This window comes from Aulonocara stuartgranti, assembly GCF_965226115.1.
Source record: "Aulonocara stuartgranti genome assembly, chromosome: 15".
NCBI lineage: Eukaryota > Metazoa > Chordata > Actinopteri > Cichliformes > Cichlidae > Aulonocara > Aulonocara stuartgranti.
This window is the reverse complement of record NC_138951.1, coordinates 27682501-27705094: the sequence shown is the minus strand read 5'-3', so window position 1 is coordinate 27705094 and position 22594 is coordinate 27682501. Positions and strand designations below refer to the sequence as shown.

At 44.3% G+C, this 22594-nt stretch overlaps 2 protein-coding genes across 2 annotated transcripts in view; one reads left to right on the top strand and one right to left on the bottom strand.

Moving 5' to 3' along the window:
* LOC309690025 (uncharacterized protein) overlaps positions 1–22594 on the top strand; it is a 228990-nt gene that overhangs the window by 46874 nt on the left and 159522 nt on the right. The window lies entirely within an intron of this gene.
* LOC309690024 (uncharacterized protein) lies at positions 1461–10914 on the bottom strand. The gene is made up of 3 exons (XM_082506850.1): positions 10882–10914; positions 7065–7146; positions 1461–3246 (listed from the first exon to the last, which is right to left on the bottom strand). Exon 3 carries the CDS (start codon positions 3235–3237, stop codon positions 2431–2433), a length of 807 nt encoding a protein of 268 aa, XP_082362976.1. The 5' UTR covers positions 3238–3246; positions 7065–7146; positions 10882–10914; the 3' UTR covers positions 1461–2430.

Sequence of the window (22594 nt, the reverse complement as noted above, 5' to 3'; positions counted from 1 at the left end):
GTGGTGTCCACAAAACAATGTGGGCTTCATAGATAATTGGCAAACCTTCTGGAGGAAACCTGGTCTTGTTAGGAGAAACGGCATCCATCCCACTTTGGATGGAGCAGCTCTCATTTCTAGAAATCTGGCCAAATTTATTAAACCCCCCAAAATGTGACTATCCAGAGTTGGGACCAGGAAACAGAGCTGCAGTCTTGCACTCCTCTCTGCAGCTTCTCTCCTCCTGTTATCCCCCCAAAACCCCTTAGAGACTGTGTTAAGTCCCAAACAGACAAAAAAAACCAAACAAACTAAAAACCAGCAAAAAATGACCTAAACATAAAAAATAACAAAGAAAGAACAATACAGCATCCACTTCTGAACAAAAGAGTAAAACAGTGAAATGTGGATTATTAAACATTAGGTCTCTCTCTTCCAAGTGTCAGCCGGTGATCAGCTGATCACGGGGCCGGGTTTAAAAGAGAGACGCCACTCACCTGTTCGCCGCTCAGACATCGTTCTCTTCATGTCAGGAGCTCCGAAACTTTGCCGACGTCAGTCTCCGCCTGATTCAGCAACCGTGAGTGTTTGTCCCTTTGATACTTTTTCTCATCCCGGCTCCGCTCGCTCTCCATCTGTAACGACAGTTCCGAAGCTACGCTTTGTGCACTGATTGTTACTAGAATAACTGCGTGTCTGTTCCAACCCACCGCTAGCCTTCGCCGCGTTTGGGTCTAGCCAGCACGCCACACGGGCACGCCGAACTACTGTGTGTAATTCGCCTGATCGTGACAGGATGTCTGAGCCGCATATTGACACAGAGGAATTCGAACGGCTAAAAGCCGAAGTACTATATCTTCGCGGTGTGGTAGATTGGATGAGCACAAAAATGAAGTCCCTCACCGAAACTGTCCTCCAACTTTCCACTTCCGTCACCTTGCTGCAACGTCAGCCAGCGCCGGTGAGCGCGGAGCCCCAGATCGGACTACCAGATAAGTGGAACGGAGTTGATGGGCAGCCTGATGGTTTGCTCACCACTTTAGACATGCTGTTTGAATGTCAGCCCACTAAATACGCCACCGCCCGTGCAAAAGTTGCACTGTTAACCTCTCTCCTTGTCTGGCCAGGCTCAGGAATGGGCCGCGGCTCTCTACAACAATAAATCTGCAGCTTGCAATGACTATGCCCTGTTTGTGGAGGCATTAAAAAGACATTTGTTCCCCCAAGCAGTGAAGTGGAAGTGGAGTCACAGCTGCTTCATTTACGCCAGGGCAGTCGACCCGTCTGTCACTTTGCCTCCCAATTCCGTATCCTGGCCGCTAAGCTAAAGTGGGGAGATGATTCTCTGCGCTCTATTTTTCTGGAGGGACTGGCTGATTACATCCGAGATGAGATGACCGGCCGTGAGGCCCCAAAAACTCTGGATGAGGCCGTGGACCTCACCCTGAAGATCGACCAACGAGTGATGTCGCGGCCTCGCCACACCCCTCGGGCCTTCAAATCCTTCCAGCCTCAGAGGGCCACGTCTTCGCAGCCTCCTCCCCCCTCTGACGGAGCCACTGCTAGCCCAAGCAGTAGATCCAGCGAGGAGCCCATGCAGCTGGGTAGACTCTCCAAAGAGGAGAGAGAGAGACGCTGGCGTGAGGGTCTCTGCGCCTACTGTGGATCAGCTCGACACCGTCGTCCCCAGTGCCCGCTACGTCCGGGAAACGACGATGCCAGGTAGACTGTGGGGGAGTCCCACCTGGCCCTTCCCACTCCTCTGACCCCTCTCGTTTTCTGTTACCAGTAATATTTCACCTGAAACACCAACAGTTCTCATCTGAAACCCTCCTGGACACCGGAGCCGCTGAGAACTTCATCGACCAAACACTAGCCTCTCAACTTCGCATTCGGTTAACTTCCGTCGATCGATTTCTCCTGGTGACCTCAGTAGATGGGCGACCCCTCCTACCCTACCCGATCCAGTTCCAGACCCAGCCAGTTCGCATGTCTATTGGGGATCATCAGGAGGAGATCCAGTTTCTAGTAGTCAGCCATTTCCTCTCCTCTCATCCTTGGATACCCCTGGTTCCGTCAACATGACCCCCACATCTCCTGGTCTTCCTGCCAGATCCTGGATTGGGGTCCCCAGTGTCAATGAAATTTTCTCCCATGCAGCAACGGTACGGTGTCGGAGACCGAGAACTCCTGGCCATCAAGTGGGCCTTAGAAGAGTGGCGGCATTGGCTCCTGGGAGCGAAAGACCCTTTTCTGATCTGGACTGATCATCAGAACCTGATCCATATTCGTTCTGCCAAGCAGCTCAACCCAAGGCAGGCCCTTTGGGCCTTATTCTTTTAGCCTTACAATTTCCACCTCGCCTACCGCCCTGGTTCCAAGAACGCTAAGGCAGACGCTCTCTCCAGACAGTTCGCCCAGGACGGCCTCACGTCAGACCCTGGACCTATCCTACCTTCTCATTGCTTTGCTGCCCCCCTTCGGTGGCCCTTGGAGGACTCTATCCGGAATGCCCTGACCGCCGAACCACCTCCGCCTGACACCCCTGCTGGGAGGCTCTATGTACCATCCCGGTGCTGTCAGGAGGCCTTGCTCTGGGCTCATTCCTCCCCGCTCTCTGGTCACCCGGGGCCCGACAGGACCCTCCAACTCCTCCGTCGTGCCTTCTGGTGGCCCTCCATGACTCGGGACGTCCGTGAATTCGTTTATGCCTGTGACACCTGTGCTCGGGCCAAGTCCTCCACTCAGCCGCCCGCTGGCAACCTTCGCCCTCTCCCTGTGCTGGGACGTCCCTGGTCCCATGTCGGCCTTGACTTTGTTACCGGCCTCCCATCCGTGGACGGTCTTGACACCATCTTCACCTTTGTAGACCGGTTTTCTAAGGCGGTGCACCTGGTCGCTCTGGCCGGCCTCCCTTCTGCCAAACGGATGGCCAAGCTCCTCTTGGACCATGTCGTCCGGCTTCACGGGTTCCCCAAGGACATAGTCTCTGATCGGGGGCCCCAGTTCACCGCCAGGTTCTGGAAAGCCTTTTGCCACCTGATTGGAGCGTCTCCCAGCCTCTCGTCCGGCTATCACCCTCAGACCAATGGGCAGGTTGAACGGACCAATCAACAGTTGGGGCGCTTCTTGAGGTGCTTCGTCTCCGCCCAACCGTCGCTTTGGCCTCGTTACCTGTTGTGGGCTGGGCTGTCTCATAACCTTCACGTCTCTTCTGCCACCGGTCTCTCGCCCTTTGAAGTCTGTAATGGTTTTCATCCTCCATTACTAGAGAAAAAAAAATACTCAAAATCATCTCACAGATGTAACATTATGGTAAATGGTAAATGGCCTGTATTTATATAGCGCCTTACTAGTCCCTAAGGACCCCAAAGCGCTTTACATATCCAGTCATCCACCCATTCACACACACATTCACACACTGGTGATGGCAAGCTACATTGTAGCCACAGCTGCCCTGGGGCGCACTGACAGAGGCGAGGCTGCCGGACACTGGCGCCACCGGGCCCTCTGACCACCACCAGTAGGCAAACACGGGGTTAGTATCTTGCCCAAGGATATTTGGCATGCAGTCAGGAGGCAGACTGGGATCGAACCACCAACCTTCTGATTAGTGGCTGACCTGCTCTGCCACCTGAGCTACAGCCACCCAACTAGACTCAATTGGCTTCTCTCAAAATGTAAAAGAAGCCACCCACCACTTTAATCACACTCTACACAGCAAATTCAAAAGTGTTAAATTTTTTGGTGTTAATAGTCTCCTTGCAAAAGTAGAGTTAATTTTACTCTAAGCAGAGTCACATTCTTTTAATGTAACTCTGAGGTGTAAAATGATAGTAGTTAAAATCGAGTGTTAAAAATGAGTGTTTCTCTGTCAAATCTGGAGGTGTTACAATGGAAACATTAACTCTTGACCTCTTAACTCTGAACTCCTAGAGGGGCTATGACACCAACAGAGTAAATTCACAGACTCCGCCCCCAGCACGGCTCCAATCGAAGCTGAAGTGAAGCCGTTTCAGAACATTTTGCTCTACATATTTGAGTTGTTTGCCATGCTTGGTAAGTCATTTTTTCAAAGATTGTTTCAATTGTTATTAGCTTTTACTTCTGTGGCTCTTTGGAGTTGAGACAAAGCTGTGTGAAAGGCATTAGCCATGTTGCTCGCTGATAGCATAATATTCTGTTTTAGCTAGCTGAAAGGTATTGTTTGCGGGCAAATACCACAGCCTTGGAAAAAGCTTGCATGTGAATTTTCAGTCAAACCTTTGGTCAAATACACCTAAAACAATGTGTAGAATGTGAAATGTTGGTATAATGGTGCTACTTGAAGCCTGAAAATGATCGCCCATAAATTAAAAAAAAACGAGCAAACAGCAGTAGCAGACGTCCTGACTGGGTTCTACGTTAGTATAGATCCCTCCAGAGTTTTGTGCACACGGTTTAGGTAAAAATGAAAAAGGTTGAGGTTTTACATTTAGTTCAGTATTACCTGTTGCCTGTGTATTTGTCTTTTGGGAAAATACTTTACACAAGTAATGGCTCAAAGAGGATTCCTTTTTTTTTTCTTTTTACTGTGCTGCAATTGTTTACTGGATTATTTGTGCCATTAATTAGTGTCAACTAATTTTTATTCAATCTCCGCACAGGATATGCTTGTGAAGATGGAATATGGGGGAGAGCAGAAGTGCGTTGAAGTTCCACAAAGGGATGAATGAAGGACATGCATATTGTATTGAAGAAATAAGTGATGAGAATGCTGTTATTTGCATTTACCAGCTCGCCTATGTCAGACCTTTTGATAAACACAATTCTAATGAACGTGAGAACATGTACACTGTTACATCTTTCAGAAAATGTTTTGAAATTGTGGTGCACAGTTCAGAATAAATGTTTTTCAAAAACCATTGCATCTTTTTAGTAAATGTTTATTTCCAAAAGAAATTTCTATAAGTTCAGAACAGTAAAATTCCCGCTTTTTAGAATGAATTAGAAGATAACTCTTACGTAGTTAAACTAAAATACTCTTTGAGAGTTAATATATAAACTCTTAACACCAAGTGTTAAATTATCAACTCCAGACAGATTTGGTGTTTAACACTAAATCAGAGTTAACGTACCAACTCTCCAAAAAGAGTTAAATTAACACTCTCTGGTGTGGACCCATATAGACACTTTAATAGTGTTGAAATCAAATCCGACAGTGTTAATTTGGGCATGCTGGATTTGCTGTGTAGATCTTGTTTTAACATATGGCATAGAAACTGAACATTTAGCAGTGTTTCCTGAAAACCCTCTCTTGTCTGATCATTTCCTGATAACATTTACATTTACAATAATTGATTACACAGCAGTGGGGAGCAGACTTCATCACAGTACAGTGGGGCAAAAAAGTATTTAGTCAGCCACCGATTGTGCAAGTTCCCCCACTTAAAATGATGACAGAGGTCAGTAATTTGCACCAGAGGTACACTTCAACTGTGAGAGACAGAATGTGAAAAAAAAATCCATGAATCCACATGGTAGGATTTGTAAAGAATTTATTCGTAAATCAGGGTGGAAAATAAGTATTTGGTCAATAACAAAAATACAACTCAATACTTTGTAACATAACCTTTGTTGGCAATAACAGAGGTCAAACGTTTACTATAGGTCGTTACCAGGTTTGCACACACAGTAGCTGGTATTTTGGCCCATTCCTCCATGCAGATCTTCTCGAGAGCAGTGATGTTTTGGGGCTGTCGCCGAGCAACACGGACTTTCAACTCCCGCCACAGATTTTCTATGGGGTTGAGGTCTGGAGACTGGCTAGGCCACTCCAGGACTTTCAAATGCTTCTTACGGAGCCACTCCTTTGTTGCCCGGGCGGTGTGTTTTGGATCATTGTCATGTTGGAAGACCCAGCCTCGTTTCATCTTCAAAGTTCTCACTGATGGAAGGAGGTTTTGGCTCAAAATCTCACGATACATGGCCCCATTCATTCTGTCCTTAACACGGATCAGTCGTCCTGTCCCCTTGGCAGAAAAACAGCCCCATAGCATGATGTTTCCACCCCCATGCTTCACAGTAGGTATGGTGTTCTTGGGATGCAACTCAGTATTCTTCTTCCTCCAAACACGACGAGTTGAGTTTATACCAAAAAGTTCTACTTTGGTTTCATCTGACCACATGACATTCTCCCAATCCTCTGCTGTATCATCTATGTGCTCTCTGGCAAACTTCAGACGGGCCTGGACATGCACTGGCTTCAGCAGCGGAACACGTCTGGCACTGCGGGATTTGATTCCCTGCCGTTGTAGTGTGTTACTGATGGTGACCTTTGTTACTTTGGTCCCAGCTCTCTGCAGGTCATTCACCAGGTTCCCCCGTGTGGTTCTGGGATCTTTGCTCACCGTTCTCATGATCATTTTGACCCCACGGGATGAGATCTTGCGTGGAGCCCCAGATCGAGGGAGATTATCAGTGGTCTTGTATGTCTTCCATTTTCTGATAATTGCTCCCACAGTTGATTTTTTTCACACCAAGCTGCTTGCCTATTGTAGATTCACTCTTCCCAGTCTGGTGCAGGTCTACAATACTTTTCCTGGTGTCCTTCGAAAGCTCTTTGGTCTTGGCCATGGCGGCGTTTGGAGTCTGACTGTTTGAGGCTGTGGACAGGTGTCTTTTATACAGATGATGAGTTCAAACAGGTGCCATTCATACAGGTAACGAGTGGGGGACAGAAAAGCTTCTTACAGAAGACGTTACAGGTCTGTGAGAGCCAGAGATTTTCCTTGTTTGAGGTGACCAAATACTTATTTTCCACCCTAATTTACGAATAAATTCTTTACAAATCCTACCATGTGAATTCATGGATTTTTTTTTCACATTCTGTCTCTCACAGTTGAAGTGTACCTCTGGTGCAAATTACTGACCTCTGTCATCATTTTAAGTGGGGGAACTTCCATAATCGGTGGCTGACTAAATACTTTTTTGCCCCACTGTAGATGTCTTTCTGAAAGTGCTGTAACTAAGTTTAAGAGTATAATGCACCCACTGTTATCATCTTCAATGCCCTGTACCAACACAGAGCAGAGCAGCTACTGTACCTGAACGCTGCTCAAACAGAGGTCGATTATCTTGTTAATAACTTTGCCTCCTCACTACGTATGACACTGGATACTGTGGCTCCTGTGAAAAATAAGGCCTCAAATCAGAAGTATTTAATGGTGTGGTATAATTCTCGTATCCTAAAGCAGATAACTTGTAAGCTGGAGAGGAAATGGTGTGTCAAAAATTTAGAAGATCATTTAGTGTGGAGAAATAGTTTGCTGCTTTATAAGAAAGCCCTCCGCAAAGCCAGAACATCTGACTATTCATCACTGATTGAGGGAAATGGTAAATGGACTGGTTCTTATAGCGCTTTTCTTTTTTTATTATCTCTTTTATTGAGAAAGCAATTGAACATAACAGTAGTATGGCTTTTTACACTGTCTTTGCTTTCATATTTTTTAACTTATAATTGGAAAGAACAAAGAAAAGATGAGAGAAAAAAGAAAAGAAAGGGGGAAAAAAAGACTTGGGTTAGGAGGTAGCAGGGCGGGTAAGCTCACATAATACTCAGGGCTTTAATGTAAAAAAAAAGCATGGTTCATAAAAAATCACACCTCACAGGCTTAACATATTCTGTCCATTTAGACCATATTCTGTTGATGGTATCCCTCTGAAGTTTAAGAGAAAATGACAATTATTCCATCGTATACATCTCTTGTACAGAATGTATCCAATCTTCCATCGTTGGTGGTTCAGGCTTAAGCCGTCTCCTCGTAAGAGGCTTTTTACTTGCGGCCAGTAGGATATACAAGAGTCTTCTATCATTGTAATTCAATTTATCCACTGGTGCATTACACAAAAATATGGTCTCAAAGGTTAAAGGATAAACAAATGAAAAACCATTTTGTAGATGTTCATGGATTAGAGACCAATACTGGCAAACAACTTTGCAATCTCAAAAGATATGGAAATGGTTAGCTCCATCTCCCCCACATCTCCAACGTTTGTCACCAGTTCCCCGATATCTTTGTTGAGCAGGGGTGATGAAAAATCTCATGATGCTTTTCCAACAAAATTCACGCCAAACATTAGACCCAGTGGTAGCCCACTGTATCTTGCATGCGTGGCCCAACACTCCTCTGTAATTGGCAAATTACCTTCTTTTCTCCACATTGCTTTAATAAACACAGTGCTGTCACTTTTACACCACAGGATGCTGTTATATAAATTGGAAATAATTTTGCTTTGCACTCCAGGTTTAGTTAATAATAAAAATGTTTCTACAAATTGTAATTCATTTAGGTTAACTTTTAAGTTTTGATTAAAATAATTTCTGACCTGTTGATATCTAAAGAAATCGTCTGAACCTAAATCATGTTTACTCCTTAAAAATTCAAAGCTTTGGAATGCCCCCTTGTGGACAAATGAATAATAATTAGTTATACCTTTTGAAATCCAGTTTTTGAATCTATTATCGTACTGATTTGGAGTAAAATCTGAATCATATGCACACCATCTTAAAACCTTGGAGGCATTTTCCAAACCCTAAATTCTTATTACTTCTTTCCAAGCAGATATCATTATTTGTAGTATGGGTTTGTCTGCCATGTGTATTTTATTCTGTAATTTTATGTCCGATATTAAAGCTGTAACTGGTATTCCTTTAACTATTGTTCCTTCAACATCTTTCCATCCGGCGGTGTAATCTGGACAACAGAGACATATCAGTGGTCTTAACTGAGCTGCACATTAATATTCTCGTAGACAAGGAAGCCCTCCCTTTTCTTTCTTTAGTTGGAGCGTTTTATATTTAACTCTAGTTTTTTCCTGTTCCAGATATATTTTAACAATATTCTATCGGTAAAGACTGAAACAAATACAGCAGTCGGGGAAGAAAATTTAATCTGATTGATTCGATCCTGGAGTGTAGGTCCTGAAATGGAATGGTATCCCATCTTTGTATATCTGATTTTATAGATTCATTTAGCGGGGCATTGTTGGCATTGAACATTTTGGTGAAGTCACGGTGTATTGCCACCCCTAAATACCTAATGCTATCTGCATCCCATTTCCATTTATAGCGATTCTTAATTTCGACTGGTGGTTCATAGTTTAAAGTTAATACCTGCGTTTTATTTACATTAACCTTATATCCCGAAAAAGAACCATACTCTGATAGCATTTCCATGATTTGTGGGAGTGCCTTTGAGGGATAGGATATTGTTAAAAGTATGTCGTCAGCAAATAGTGCTAATTTCTGTTCCCCTTCTGCCGTTCTTACTCCAGTTATATCCTGTTTCTGTCTGATCCACTAACTTAATAGTTCTATAAACAAAGCAAAAAGCAGTGGTGAAATACAGCAACCCTGTCGTGTCCAGCATTCCAATATAAAATGGTTCGGTGACGTTTCTGTTGATTTTGATTTTAGCTGTTGGTTTGTTGTATAGCCCTGAAATAATATCAACTATGGATTTATCAAAGTTAAACAAGCAAAGTTCTCAAGCACTTTATATAAAAAGGACCATTTCACTGAACCGAATGCCTTCTTGGCATCTAAACTTAACACTAAGGTCTCTAATTTTTGTTTATCAACCTGCCTCATTATGTGCAAAACCTTTCTGATGTTGTCCTGGGCCTGTCTCTGTTTGATGAAACCCGTTTGGTCATTATGTATTAACCCGGGTAATATTGTTTCTAGTCTCTTAGAGATGATGAATGTGAACAACTTATAATCAATATTCAGTACACTAATTGGCAGGGCTGGACTGGGACAAAAAATTGGCCCGGGCATTTTGACTAGAGACTGCCCCCCCCCCCCAGGTATTATAGGAAAAGCCATAAAGCCTTTGAATGAAAACAGACTCTGTTTTGACAGTGATGTACGCTGTCTTGTTGGTATATTTCTATACATTTTACGTCAGATAACAACTTTGGTTGTAAGCTTCAGATAATTAATAAAAGCATGACATTTTAAATGAGAATAAGAACATATTTCTTTGTGCTCCCCTTTCCCTGTTAATACCCTACCTGGCCCCCTGGCAAAACTTTGCTAGACCCGCCCCTGCACAGTTACCAGCTGTCAGCGTAAAAAAGGATCCTGGTGTTATTTGTCTCTCAGAAACAGTTCATAACTTCCCTTCAACTCATTACTGTCACCTAAAAGGTAAACCTGTTTCTCAATCACCTGTTCAGCTCTGATGGGTAAGGACATCTCCTGGTTTCATCTTCATGTTTCCCTCTCGCCACATATACAAACCGATATCATGACCAGCAGCTTTTACAGCTGTGGCTCCAGCAAACATTAGCTGATACTAGAAATTAATATTAAATAAATTCTAACAACAGCTGATCAAGCTTAAACGTGCAGCTGTTGTTTAACGTGACATCTGCTGGTTTCTTCTTTCTGGCGCTAAGTGGGCGATAAACAAACAAGAGAGAAAAGCTGATCACTGATAAGTTTCATGATTGAAGTAGCAACAGGAGAGGGAGGGGGACAGAATTAGAAGAGAAGAGGCAGCTGTGCAGCGTAAAGACAGAATAAATCCAGCTTTGTGTCTTTTTCCATTCTAGCTGAAGTACAGGACAAACTGTGCTCCTTTTCAGTTCAATACGAAACACGTAATATTTTCTCTCAATGCGGGACGATTCCGTCTTTTTACAGGACGGTTGGCAACTCTACTAACTAACCTTATGAATAAAATAAAGTTCACTATCAGTAACATCATAGCACCCACCCAGCTGTATAGAAACTCCGTCATGCTAGCTAGTACGCAGTATTGTAACTGACTGTAAAAAGTCAGCACAACGAAAATAAACTCCACCTAAACTTGGTTTATATCTGACCCAGATAGACTGCAGGTCATAACTTCTTACCTGAAGTTCAGTTCACCTGACACTCGGACCTGCGTCTGCCTCGGGTCTCTCCTTCTCCTGCCTCCCCTTTCTCTCATCCACCTGCTGGCCTCCACCACTTGCTAATGTTACTGAATCTGTGGAAGCTCCGCGATAGCCACCGCCAAACAACTGAGTTATTTTTACACACCGGCCAGCATCTGGCCAGTCCACCACCGTTACAAAAAAAAAAAAAAAATCATCGGCCCATAAAAACCCGGTATGCCCGATGGCCAGTCCAGCTATGCTAATTGGGCAATAGTTACTACATTCTAGTTTATCTTTTCCTTCTTTTGGTATAATGGAAATTATTGCTTCCCTCCATGAAGAAGGGATAGTTTTCATTTACATTACCCAATTAAATGTTTTTAACATGGTGCGAGTCTAATAATCCTGCATTATTTTATACCATTCTGGGTCAAACCCATCTGGCCCTGCCGTTTCCCCTCCCTTTAGTCTTTTAATTGCCAAGTAAATTTCTTCTTTAGTTATTGTGGACAACAGCATTTTATTATATAGCGCTTTTCTAATCTCACTGAGCACTCAAAGCGCTTTATATAACTTGTGCATTCACCCAATCATTCCCATTCACACAAGCACTTTATCTAAGGTTTTTTTTAGTGCTTCTATCTAACATTCACTCGCATTCACACTCGGATGGAGTGCATCGGAGAGCAACATGGGGTTAGTAACTTGCCCAAGGATATTTGGCATGGTGTAGACTGGAGGAGCCTGGCATCGAACCACCAACCTTCTGGTGAATAGTTGCCCACCTGAGCTACAGCCACCCCAGAAAATAAGACCAACCCTAGGTTTCTCTTCAGCACTGTAGACAGGCTGACAAAAAGTCAGAGCTCTGTTGAGCCAACCAATCCTTTTTCTAGTTATGACTTCATGAATTTCTTTACAAAACTTTTTTAACCATTACTAGAGAAAAAAAATACTCAAAATCATCTCACAGATGTAACATTATGGTAAATGGTAAATGGCCTGTATTTATATAGCGCCTTACTAGTCCCTAAGGACCCCAAAGCGCTTTACATATCCAGTCATCCACCCATTCACACACACATTCACACACTGGTGATGGCAAGCTACATTGTAGCCACAGCTGCCCTGGGGCGTACTGACAGAGGCGAGGCCGCCGGACACTGGCGCCACCGGGCCCTCTGACCACCACCATTATCTACAGCTACTTTGAGTACCATTGATATTCATTTAGAGTCTTTTTCTCCAATTGATCTTTCTGAGTTAACTTCAGTAATTACTTCCTCCAAACCATCAACGTGTCTTTTAGACCCCATTCCTACAAAACTGCTCAAAGAAGTCCTGCCACTAATTAATGCTTCAATCTTAAATATGATCTACCTATTTCTCTAAACCTTTACTTAAAAAAAGATCTCTAGACCCAGTGGTCTTAGCTAATTATAGGCCAATCAACAACCTTCCTTTCATATAAAAAAAACTTCTGTTATCAAATAGCTAACAGATCATCTGCAGAGGAATGGCTTATTTGAAGAGTTTCAGTCAGGTTTCAGAGCCCATCACAGCACAGAAACAGCTTTAGTGAAGGTTACAAATGATTTTCTTATGACCTCAGTGCAACATTCGATACTGTCGACCATAATATTCTATTAGAACGATTAGAGCATGCTGTAGGTATTACAGGTACTGCGCTGCAGTGGTTTGCATCATATCTATCTAATAGACTCCAATTTGTTCATGTAAATGGAGAGTCTTCTTCACATGCTGAGGTTAATTATGGAGTTCAACAGTGTTCAGTGCTAGGACCATTTGTGTTTACATTATACATGCTTCCCTTTGGCAGTATCATCAGAAGGCATAGCATACATTTTCACTGCTATGCAGATGACACCCAGCTCTATCTATCCATGAAGCCAGATAACACACACCAATTAGTTAAACTGCATCAATGTCTTAAAGACATAAAGACCTGGGTCATTTTTGACCAGGATATGTCCTTCAATGCACATATTAAACAAATATGTAGGACTGCTTTCTTCTATTTATGCAATATCTCTAAAATTAGAAATATCCTGTCTCAGTGACACTGAAAAACTAGTTCATGCATTTATTACTTCTAGGTTGGACTACTAAAAAGAATGTCTGACTATGAAATGCACGATTTATTAAAAGAAACTGCTTTGGCTATAATGTGATTGACAAACACAGAGGGAGAAGTATTCCTCTGTATTTGAGTTAAAAAGAGATTATGTTCAAATGAATGTTCATTTGAAAATGAACTAATGATAAAGTTGATTAATGACGTCAATTTGGATAAACTGAATGAAACATGAAGTATATTCAGAATCAGAATACTTTATTAATTCTGATTCTGATATTACAATTCAATTACATATGAATATACTATTAGTATTTCCTTTTCAGTCACCTTTCTCACTCAACATGTGTTAATAGACCTCTCTACACTGAATTATACTTGTTATAATCTCTGGCTCTCTTCCACAGCATGTCTTTTATCCTGTCTTTCTTCTTTCACCCCAACCTGCAGCAGATGGCCGCCCCCTCACTGAGCCTGGTTCTGCAGGAGGTTTCTTCTTGTTAAAAGGGAGTTTTTCTTTGCACTGTCGCCAAAGTGTTTGCTCATAGGGGGTCATATGATTGTTGGTTTTTTTTCTCTGTATGTATTATTGTAGGGTCTACCTTACAATATAAATTGCCTTGAGGCGACTGTTGTTGTGATTTGGCACTATATAAATAACATTGAATTGAATTTAATTGAATTGAACAAGTATCTATACTTCTACTTAAGTACAGAATGTACTTTTGCCAACTCTGGATTTTATAGAAAGTTATTGATTAAACTGGTAATATATGGCTATGAGAGGGGTGTGGCAAGTGAGTTCAATCAGCTGACTGAACAGACAGCTAGTCTAAAGAGGAAGTGTAAATAAATTAGGAATCTTCCCCACAATACCTGCACACCTGAGGTGGGCTTTTTCAGCTTCAAACCATCGAGCAGAAGCTGCTGGCAAGGTTTCTGACTTCCTGTGCTCTGAGTTTCTCTGTTAAACTCCGTAAACCTGCAGAGGAAATGAGCCTCATGTTCATTTAAGGCCCACGGAAGAGTTTTAGATGAAAAAAAAAGAATGCAGGAACTCTGTCAAACCCCAAATAGAAAGTGGAGGTACTTTTACTGTAGTACTTTTAGCTGTTACAGAGTGTTTCAGGACTGTAGCATTGCAGGTATTTCCATGTCTTCCAAACACACACATACACGCGCACACACACACACATATATATGTATGTATGTATATATATATATATATATATATATATATATATATATATATATATATATATATATATATATATATATAACAACACCCAGCACGCCCCTGCAGGCGGTTTATCCTTCAAGCTCGGGTCCTCTACCAGAGGCCTGGGAGCTTGAGGGTCCTGCGCAGTATCTTAGCTGTTCCCAGGACTGCGCTCTTCTGGACAGAGATCTCCGATGTTATTCCCGGGATCTGCTGGAGCCACTCGCCTAGCTTGGGAGTCACCGCACCTAGTGCTCCGATTACCACGGGGACCACCGTTACCTTCACCCTCCACATCCTCTCGAGCTCTTCTCTGAGCCCTTGGTATTTCTCCAGCTTCTCGTGTTCATTCTTCTTGATATTGCTGTCATTCGGAACCGCTACATCGATCACTACGGCCGTCTTCTTCTGTTTGTCTACCACCACTATGTCCGGTTGGTTAGCCACCACCATTTTGTCCGTCTGTATCTGGAAGTCCCACAGGATCTTAGCTCGGTCATTCTCCACCACCCTTGGGGGCATCTCCCATTTTGACCTCGGGACTTCCAGGTTATACTCGGCACAGATGTTCCTGTACACTATGCCGGCCACTTGGTTATGGCGTTCCATGTATGCCTTGCCTGCTAGCATCTTGCACCCTGCTGTTATGTGCTGGATTGTCTCTGGGGCATCTTTACACAGCCTGCACCTGGGGTCTTGCCTGGTGTGATAGACCCCAGCCTCTATGGATCTTGTACTCAGAACTTGTTCTTGTGCTGCCATGATTAGTGCCTCTGTGCTGTCTTTCAGTCCAGCTTTGTCCAGCCACTGGTAGGATTTCTGGATATCAGCCACCTCCTCTATCTGCCGGTGGTACATACCGTGCAGGGGCCTGTCCTTCCATGATGGTTCCTCGTCTCCCTCCTCTTTCTTGGGTTTCTGCTGCCTGAGGTATTCACTGAGCACTCGGTCAGTTGGGGCCATCTTCCCAATGTATTCTTGGATGTTCGTTGTCTCATCCTGGACTGTGGTGCTGACACTCACCAGTCCCCGGCCCCCTTCCTTCCGCTTAGCGTACAGCCTCAGGGTGCTGGACTTGGGGTGAAACCCTCCATGCATGGTAAGGAGCTTTCTTGTCTTTATGTCAGTGGCTTCTATCTCCTCCTTTGGCCAGCCTATTACCCCAGCAGGGTACCTGATCACGGGCAGGGCGTACGTGTTGATGGCCCGGATCTTGTTCTTACCATTCAGCTGACTCCTCAGGACTTGCCTGACCCTCTGCAGGTACTTGGTGGTTGCAGCCTTTCTAGCGGCCTCTTCATGGTTCCCATTTGCCTGCGGGATCCCCAGGTACTTGTAACTGTCCTCTATGTCTGCAATGTTGCCTTCTGGTAGTTCAATCCCCTCAGTTCTGACTACCTTCCCTCTCTTTGTTACCATCCTACTACACTTCTCCAGTCCGAACGACATTCCAATGTCATTGCTGTATAGCCTGGTAGTGTGGATCAGTGAATCGATGTCTCGTTCACTCTTGGCATACAGCTTGATGTCATCCATGTACAGGAGGTGGCTGACAACTGCTCCGTTCCGTAGTCGGTATCCGTAGCCAGTCTTGTTAATGATCTCACAGAGGGGGTTCAGGCCTATGCAGAACAGCAGTGGGGACAGAGCATCTCCTTGGTAGATCCCGCACTTGATGGTGACTTGTGCTATGGGCTTGGAGTTGGCCTCTAGTGTTGTACGCCACATCCCCATTGAGTTCCTGATGAAGGCTCTTAGGGTCCCATTGATCTTGTACAATTCTAGGCATTCCAGTATCCAGCTGTGGGGCATTGAGTCATAGGCCTTCTTGTAATCAATCCAGGCAGTGCACAGGTTGGTCAGTCTGGTCTTGCAGTCTCGGCTGACTGTTCTGTCTACCAGTAGCTGGTGTTTTGCGCCTCTGGTATTCTTGCCAATTCCTTTCTGTGTCCCACTCATGTATTGACCCATGTGCCTGTTCATCTTAGCCGATATGATGCCTGACAGGAGCTTCCATGTAGTACTGAGGCAGGTTATTGGTCGGTAGTTGGAGGGGACCGGTCCCTTCTTGGGGTCCTTGGGGATCAGGACCGTCCGACCTTCGGTTAGCCATTCCGGGTGTCTCTCGTTAACTAGCAGCTGGTTCATTTGTGCTGCCAGACGCTCGTGGAGTGCAGTCAGCTTCTTTAGCCAGTAGGCGTGAACCATGTCGGGCCCTGGTGCTGTCCAACTCTTCATACTGGAGACCCTTTCTTGGATATCTGCCACTGTGATGGTTACTGGACCCTGTTCAGGGAGGTCGCTGTGGTCTGCCCTCAGATCCACTAGCCACTGAGCATTGCCGTTATGGGTTGCGTCCTTCTCCCATATGCTCTTCCAGTATTGCTCCGTCTCCAGCCTTGGTGGTGCTGTTCTCTTATTATTGTTCCCTTGCCACTGAGAGTACACCTTTGCTGGTTCTGTGGAGAACAGCTGGTTTATTCTCCTGCCTTCTATCTCTCTGGTGTACCTCCTCAAGCGGCTGGCCAAGGCTGTGAGTCTTTGCTTGGCAGTTTCCAAGGCCTCAGGTGTGGACAGCTTGCTGTATTTCTTATGCACCTTCTTTGTCGCACCTTTCTGCAACTCTGTTAGTTGGCTAACCTCCCTCCGTGCTACTTTGATCTTGCCCTCTAGCCTCCTTCTCCATGGAGGGTACTGCCCCTTGTGGCTGTTCAACTTGTAGCCAAGCATCTCAATGATCACTGCTGCCGTATTGTAGATCAGCTTGTTAGTGTCGGTAATCGTGGTTGTAGGTATTGTCCGTAGTGCTGCATTAACATCATCTAGCAGACCTTCTGAGGGTACTTCACGTATATGTGTATATGTGTGTACATATATATATATATATATATATATATATAAACAAACACCCAGCACGCCCCTGCGGGCGGTTTATCCTTCAAGCTCGTGTCCTTTACTAGAGGCCTGCACCAGACTGGGAAGTGTGAATCTACAACAGGCAAGCAGCTTGGTGTGAAAAAAATCAACTGTGGAAGCAATCATCAGAAAATGGAATACATAATCTCCCTCGATCTGGGGCTCCACGCAACATCTCATCCCGTGGGGTCAAAATGATCATGAGAACGGTGAGCAAAGATCCCAGAACCACACGGGGGGGACCTGGTGAATGACCTGCAGAGAGCTGGGACCAAAGTAACAAAGGTCACCATCAGTAACACACTACAACGGCAGGGAATCAAATCCTGCAGTGCCAGACGTGTTCCGCTGCTGAAGCCAGTGCATGTCCAGGCCCGTCTGAAGTTTGCCAGAGAGCACATGGATGATACAGCAGAGGATTGGGAGAATGTCATGTGGTCAGATGAAACCAAAGTAGAACTTTTTGGTATAAACTCAACTCGTCGTGTTTGGAGGAAGAAGAATACTGAGTTGCATCCCAAGAACACCATACCTACTGTGAAGCATGGGGGTGGAAACATCATGCTATGGGGCTGTTTTTCTGCCAAGGGGACAGGACGACTGATCCGTGTTAAGGACAGAATGAATGGGGCCATGTATCGTGAGATTTTGAGCCAAAACCTCCTTCCATCAGTGAGAACTTTGAAGATGAAACGAGGCTGGGTCTTCCAACATGACAATGATCCAAAACACACCGCCCGGGCAACAAAGGAGTGGCTCCGTAAGAAGCATTTGAAAGTCCTGGAGTGGCCTAGCCAGTCTCCAGACCTCAACCCCATAGAAAATCTGTGGCGGGAGTTGAAAGTCCGTGTTGCTCGGCGACAGCCCCAAAACATCACTGCTCTCGAGAAGATCTGCATGGAGGAATGGGCCAAAATACCAGCTACTGTGTGTGCAAACCTGATAAAGACCTATAGTAAACGTTTGACCTCTGTTATTGCCAACAAAGGTTATGTTACAAAGTATTGAGTTGCATTTTTGTTATTGACCAAATATTTATTTTCCACCCTGATTTACGAATAAATTCTTTACAAATCCTACCATGTGGATTCATGGATTTTTTTTTTCACATTCTGTCTCTCACAGTTGAAGTGTACCTCTGGTGCAAATTATTGACCTCTGTCGTCATTTTAGGTGGGGGAACTTGCACAATCGGTGGCTGACTAAATACTTTTTTGCCCCACTATATATATATATATACATATATATACATATATATACATATATATATACACATATATACATATATACACATATATATATACACATATATACATATATACACATATACACATATATATATACATATATATATACATATATATACACATATATATATACACATATATATATACACACATATATATATATATATATATATATATATATATATATATTAGGGGTGCAACGATACACAAAATTCACGGTTCGGTTCGGTTCGATACTTTGGTGTCACGGTTCGATATTTTTTCGATACAAAAAAATGTTCATGCCTTTTTAATTTGTCATTTATTAAAATTATAAATATATATATTTTAACTCAAAAGTACAGTTTTTAAATTTAACCCTAACCCTTGTGCGCGTTTTTTATTTTGACAGCGAATGCGCACCTGCGGACCACTTATGTGCAGCCCTGGTTATTTAGCTCGTCATATTGCAGCCACAGAAATTCTTTTGTCCATGAAACCATAAAGCTGCACTTTCTTTTTGCCTTATAGTCTCATTTGTCATAACTTCTCCGTTTTGTGGTAAGCTTTTCTTTGGCTGTCACTTCTTCACCCTGACCTGTCTTATTTGGCTCAGCAGAACTAAAATATAAATCCTGCTGCTTTTACACACGGACTCACATAATTTCAGCGATTCTCTGCGCGATCAACCTCTCACATGTTTAAGCTTGCTGCGGGAGATTTCACTTGTCATGTTTGCATAGTAAGCTAACGATTAATAAGACGATGTCAGAGCAATTGGTGCACAAATTATCATCACTCACAGATCAGTGCTGTCGCTCTCTATACACAGTTCGCACGATTGCAAAGTGAAAGCAAAAAAACAAGCGCAAATTCAAACGCGATTTCAATGTCACATATTGACAGTGGCTCACCGATGCCAATGACATAATTACCCAGCTACATTTCTGAAAGAATGCAAAAGCATTGACATATATTTTTCCTTCCTACAATAGCCCGACGGGCAGGGTAGCCCGACTGAAAAAAATCGCTAGCCCCAGGACTCGGGCTAGCGATTTTGCGAGCCCTGTATCTGATTGAGGAATCACTCATCTTTGGAAAAGAGAGTTTATTACAGAGAAATGTCTCTTTCCAAAATAAAAGCTATACTATCCGCTTCTTCTGGGCTATATTCTCAGCAGCATAAGGAGAATCATGTGCTAACAGCTGTCTAAATGACTCAGCTAAAGTTAGTAGCATGCTTGTTGTTTTTGTCTTTGCACTAGGATGATGTCGGCGTAAATGTGCAGTCATATTCGTTGTGTTCCCACTAGTGCTTTCAGGTTAATCTCGTTGAAATGACCTTAACGCCACAACACGGCAAATCTCCGTTAACGAGCTACCGCCGATCGCCCCGTGCATGGGGCTAGACGGCCAACACGTTAACGAGCTAACTGCGCTAACACACTAGCTCCCACCCATGTAATTAAGCATTGCGTGGCACATCCAACATACTGTTTTACTTTAGTCCATGACTCGCTTACCTTCAGGGTCATACGTCACATGAAAACCAAAATAATTCCAAACGCCAGATCTGAATGAGAGTGGGGGAGGTCCATCTTGCAAGGTGAGCTTAACTTCTGTCTTGCTAGCTTGCCCTGCGCTCTTCGTTCTGACTATGCTGTCTGTGTTGAGCGCTCAGTGGATCTGCGCTGGACAGTGCAGCCTAGGCGGAGTAGTCGAACGCAGATTCACTGAGCGCTCAACACAGACAGCATCGTCAGAAGGAAAATTGATAAAATAAATTACAAATGTTGTATTGTTCGATACATATGCGTACCGAACCGAAAGCACTGTATCGAACGGTTCAATATCGATACGAATATCGTTGCACCCCTAATAAATATATATATATACACATACATATATATATATATATATATATATATATATATATATATATATATATATATATATATATATATATATATATACATACATACATATATATACACATATACATATATACATATATATATATATATATATACATACATATATATATACATAGCAGCTGGATAGCGTAGTGGTTAGACTACACGCCTTTGGAACAGAGGATCGCAAGTTCGATTCCTGCCTAGGGCGTCTGTATCCAGTAAGGGTCCTAAGGCTAGACCCCCTATGCTAAGCAAGCCTACCGCAGACATGAGCGAGACAGATAAATATGAAGGCATGCCGGCTCGGACGTCGCCCGGATCAACAAGGTCCGCGTCAGGTGTTGACGAAAAGTGGGCTACTGGAACAAGAAGGCATCGGTGGGCAAGAGACGAAAACAGGGCATTGTTGGAATGCTACTACGCAAGTAACCCTGGCGGAAGGGGCTACATGAATAGGATGAGGGACCTATGGATTCTTCGATACCCAACATCCACAATGACGGCGAAACAACTAGTAGCTCAGTGTTCCAACATTCGAAAGAAGGGACTGCTCTCACAGCTAGAGATTGACGAGGTACAACACAAATGCTACGGCAAGGAGGAGTCAGGACGCCAGGTCAGGGGGGAGATATCATCACCCGAGATTGGGTACATAGCCCCAAGTGCGATCGGAGAAGGATCGTTGAGTGCGAGAGGAACTGACCTGAAAAATAGGATCATGGCCAAGCTTGAAACCTGGATCCCCCGTAGCCGGTTACCAAGATTACGTGAAGTACCCTCAGAAGGTCTGCTAGATGATGTTAATGCAGCACTACGGGCAATACCTACAACCACGATTACCGACACTAACAAGCTCATCTACAATACGGCAACAGTGATCAGTGAGATGCTTGGCTACAAGTTGAACAGCGACAAGGGGCAGTACCCTCCATGGAGAAGGAGGCTAGAGGGCAAGATCAAAGTAGCACGGAGGGAGGTTAGCCAACTAACGGAGTTGCAGAAAGGTGCGACAAATAAGGTGCCTAAGAAATACAGCAAGCTGTCCACACCTGAGGCCTTGGAAACTGCCAAGCAAAGACTCACAGCCTTGGCCAGCCGCTTGAGGAGGTACACCAGAGAGATAGAAGGCAGGAGAATAAACCAGCTGTTCTCCACAGAACCAGCAAAGGTGTACTCTCAGTGGCAAGGGAACAATAAGAGAACAGCAACACCAAGGCTGGAGACGGAGCAATACTGGAAGAGCATATGGGAGAAGGATGCAACCCATAACGGCAATGCTCAGTGGCTAGAGGATCTGAGGGCAGACCACAGCGACCTCCCTGAACAGGGTCCAGTAACCATCACAGTGGCAGATATCCAAGAAAGGGTCTCCAGTATGAAGAGTTGGACAGCACCAGGGCCCGACATGGTTCACGCCTACTGGCTGAAGAAGCTGACTGCACTCCACGAGCGTCTGGCAGCACAAATGAACCAGCTGCTAGTTAACGAGAGACACCCGGAATGGCTAACCGAAGGTCGGACGGTCCTGATCCCCAAGGACCCCAAGAAGGGACCGGTCCCCTCCAACTACCGACCAATAACCTGCTTCAGTACTACATGGAAGCTCCTGTCAGGCATCATATCGGCTAAGATGAACAGGCACATGGGTCAATACATGAGCGGGACACAGAAAGGGATTGGCAAGAATACCAGAGGCGCAAAACACCAGCTACTGGTAGACAGAACAATCAGCCGAGACTGCAAGACCAGACTGACCAACCTGTGCACTGCCTGGATTGATTACAAGAAGGCCTATGACTCAATGCCCCACAGCTGGATACTGGAATGCCTAGAATTGTACAAGATCAATGGGACCCTAAGAGCCTTCATCAGGAACTCAATGGGGATGTGGCGTACAACACTAGAGGCCAACTCCAAGTCCATAGCACAAGTCGCCATCAAGTGCGGGATCTACCAAGGAGATGCTCTGTCCCCACTGCTGTTCTGCATAGGCCTGAACCCCCTCAGTGAGATCATTAACAAGACTGGCTACGGATACCGACTACGGAACGGAGCAGTTGTCAGCCACCTCCTGTACATGGATGACATCAAGCTGTATGCCAAGAGTGAACGAGACATCGATTCACTGATCCACACTACCAGGCTATACAGCAATGACATTGGAATGTCGTTCGGACTGGAGAAGTGTAGTCGGATGGTAACAAAGAGAGGGAAGGTAGTCAGAACTGAGGGGATTGAACTACCAGAAGGCAACATTGCAGACATAGAGGACAGTTACAAGTACTTGGGGATCCCACAGGCGAATGGGAACCATGAAGAGGCCGCTAGAAAAGCT

Bases quoted from the DNA above. Each gene is read 5' to 3' on its own strand.
- LOC309690024 (XM_082506850.1), bottom strand. From the start codon at position 3,237: ATGAAAACCATTACAGACTTCAAAGGGCGAGAGACCGGTGGCAGAAGA.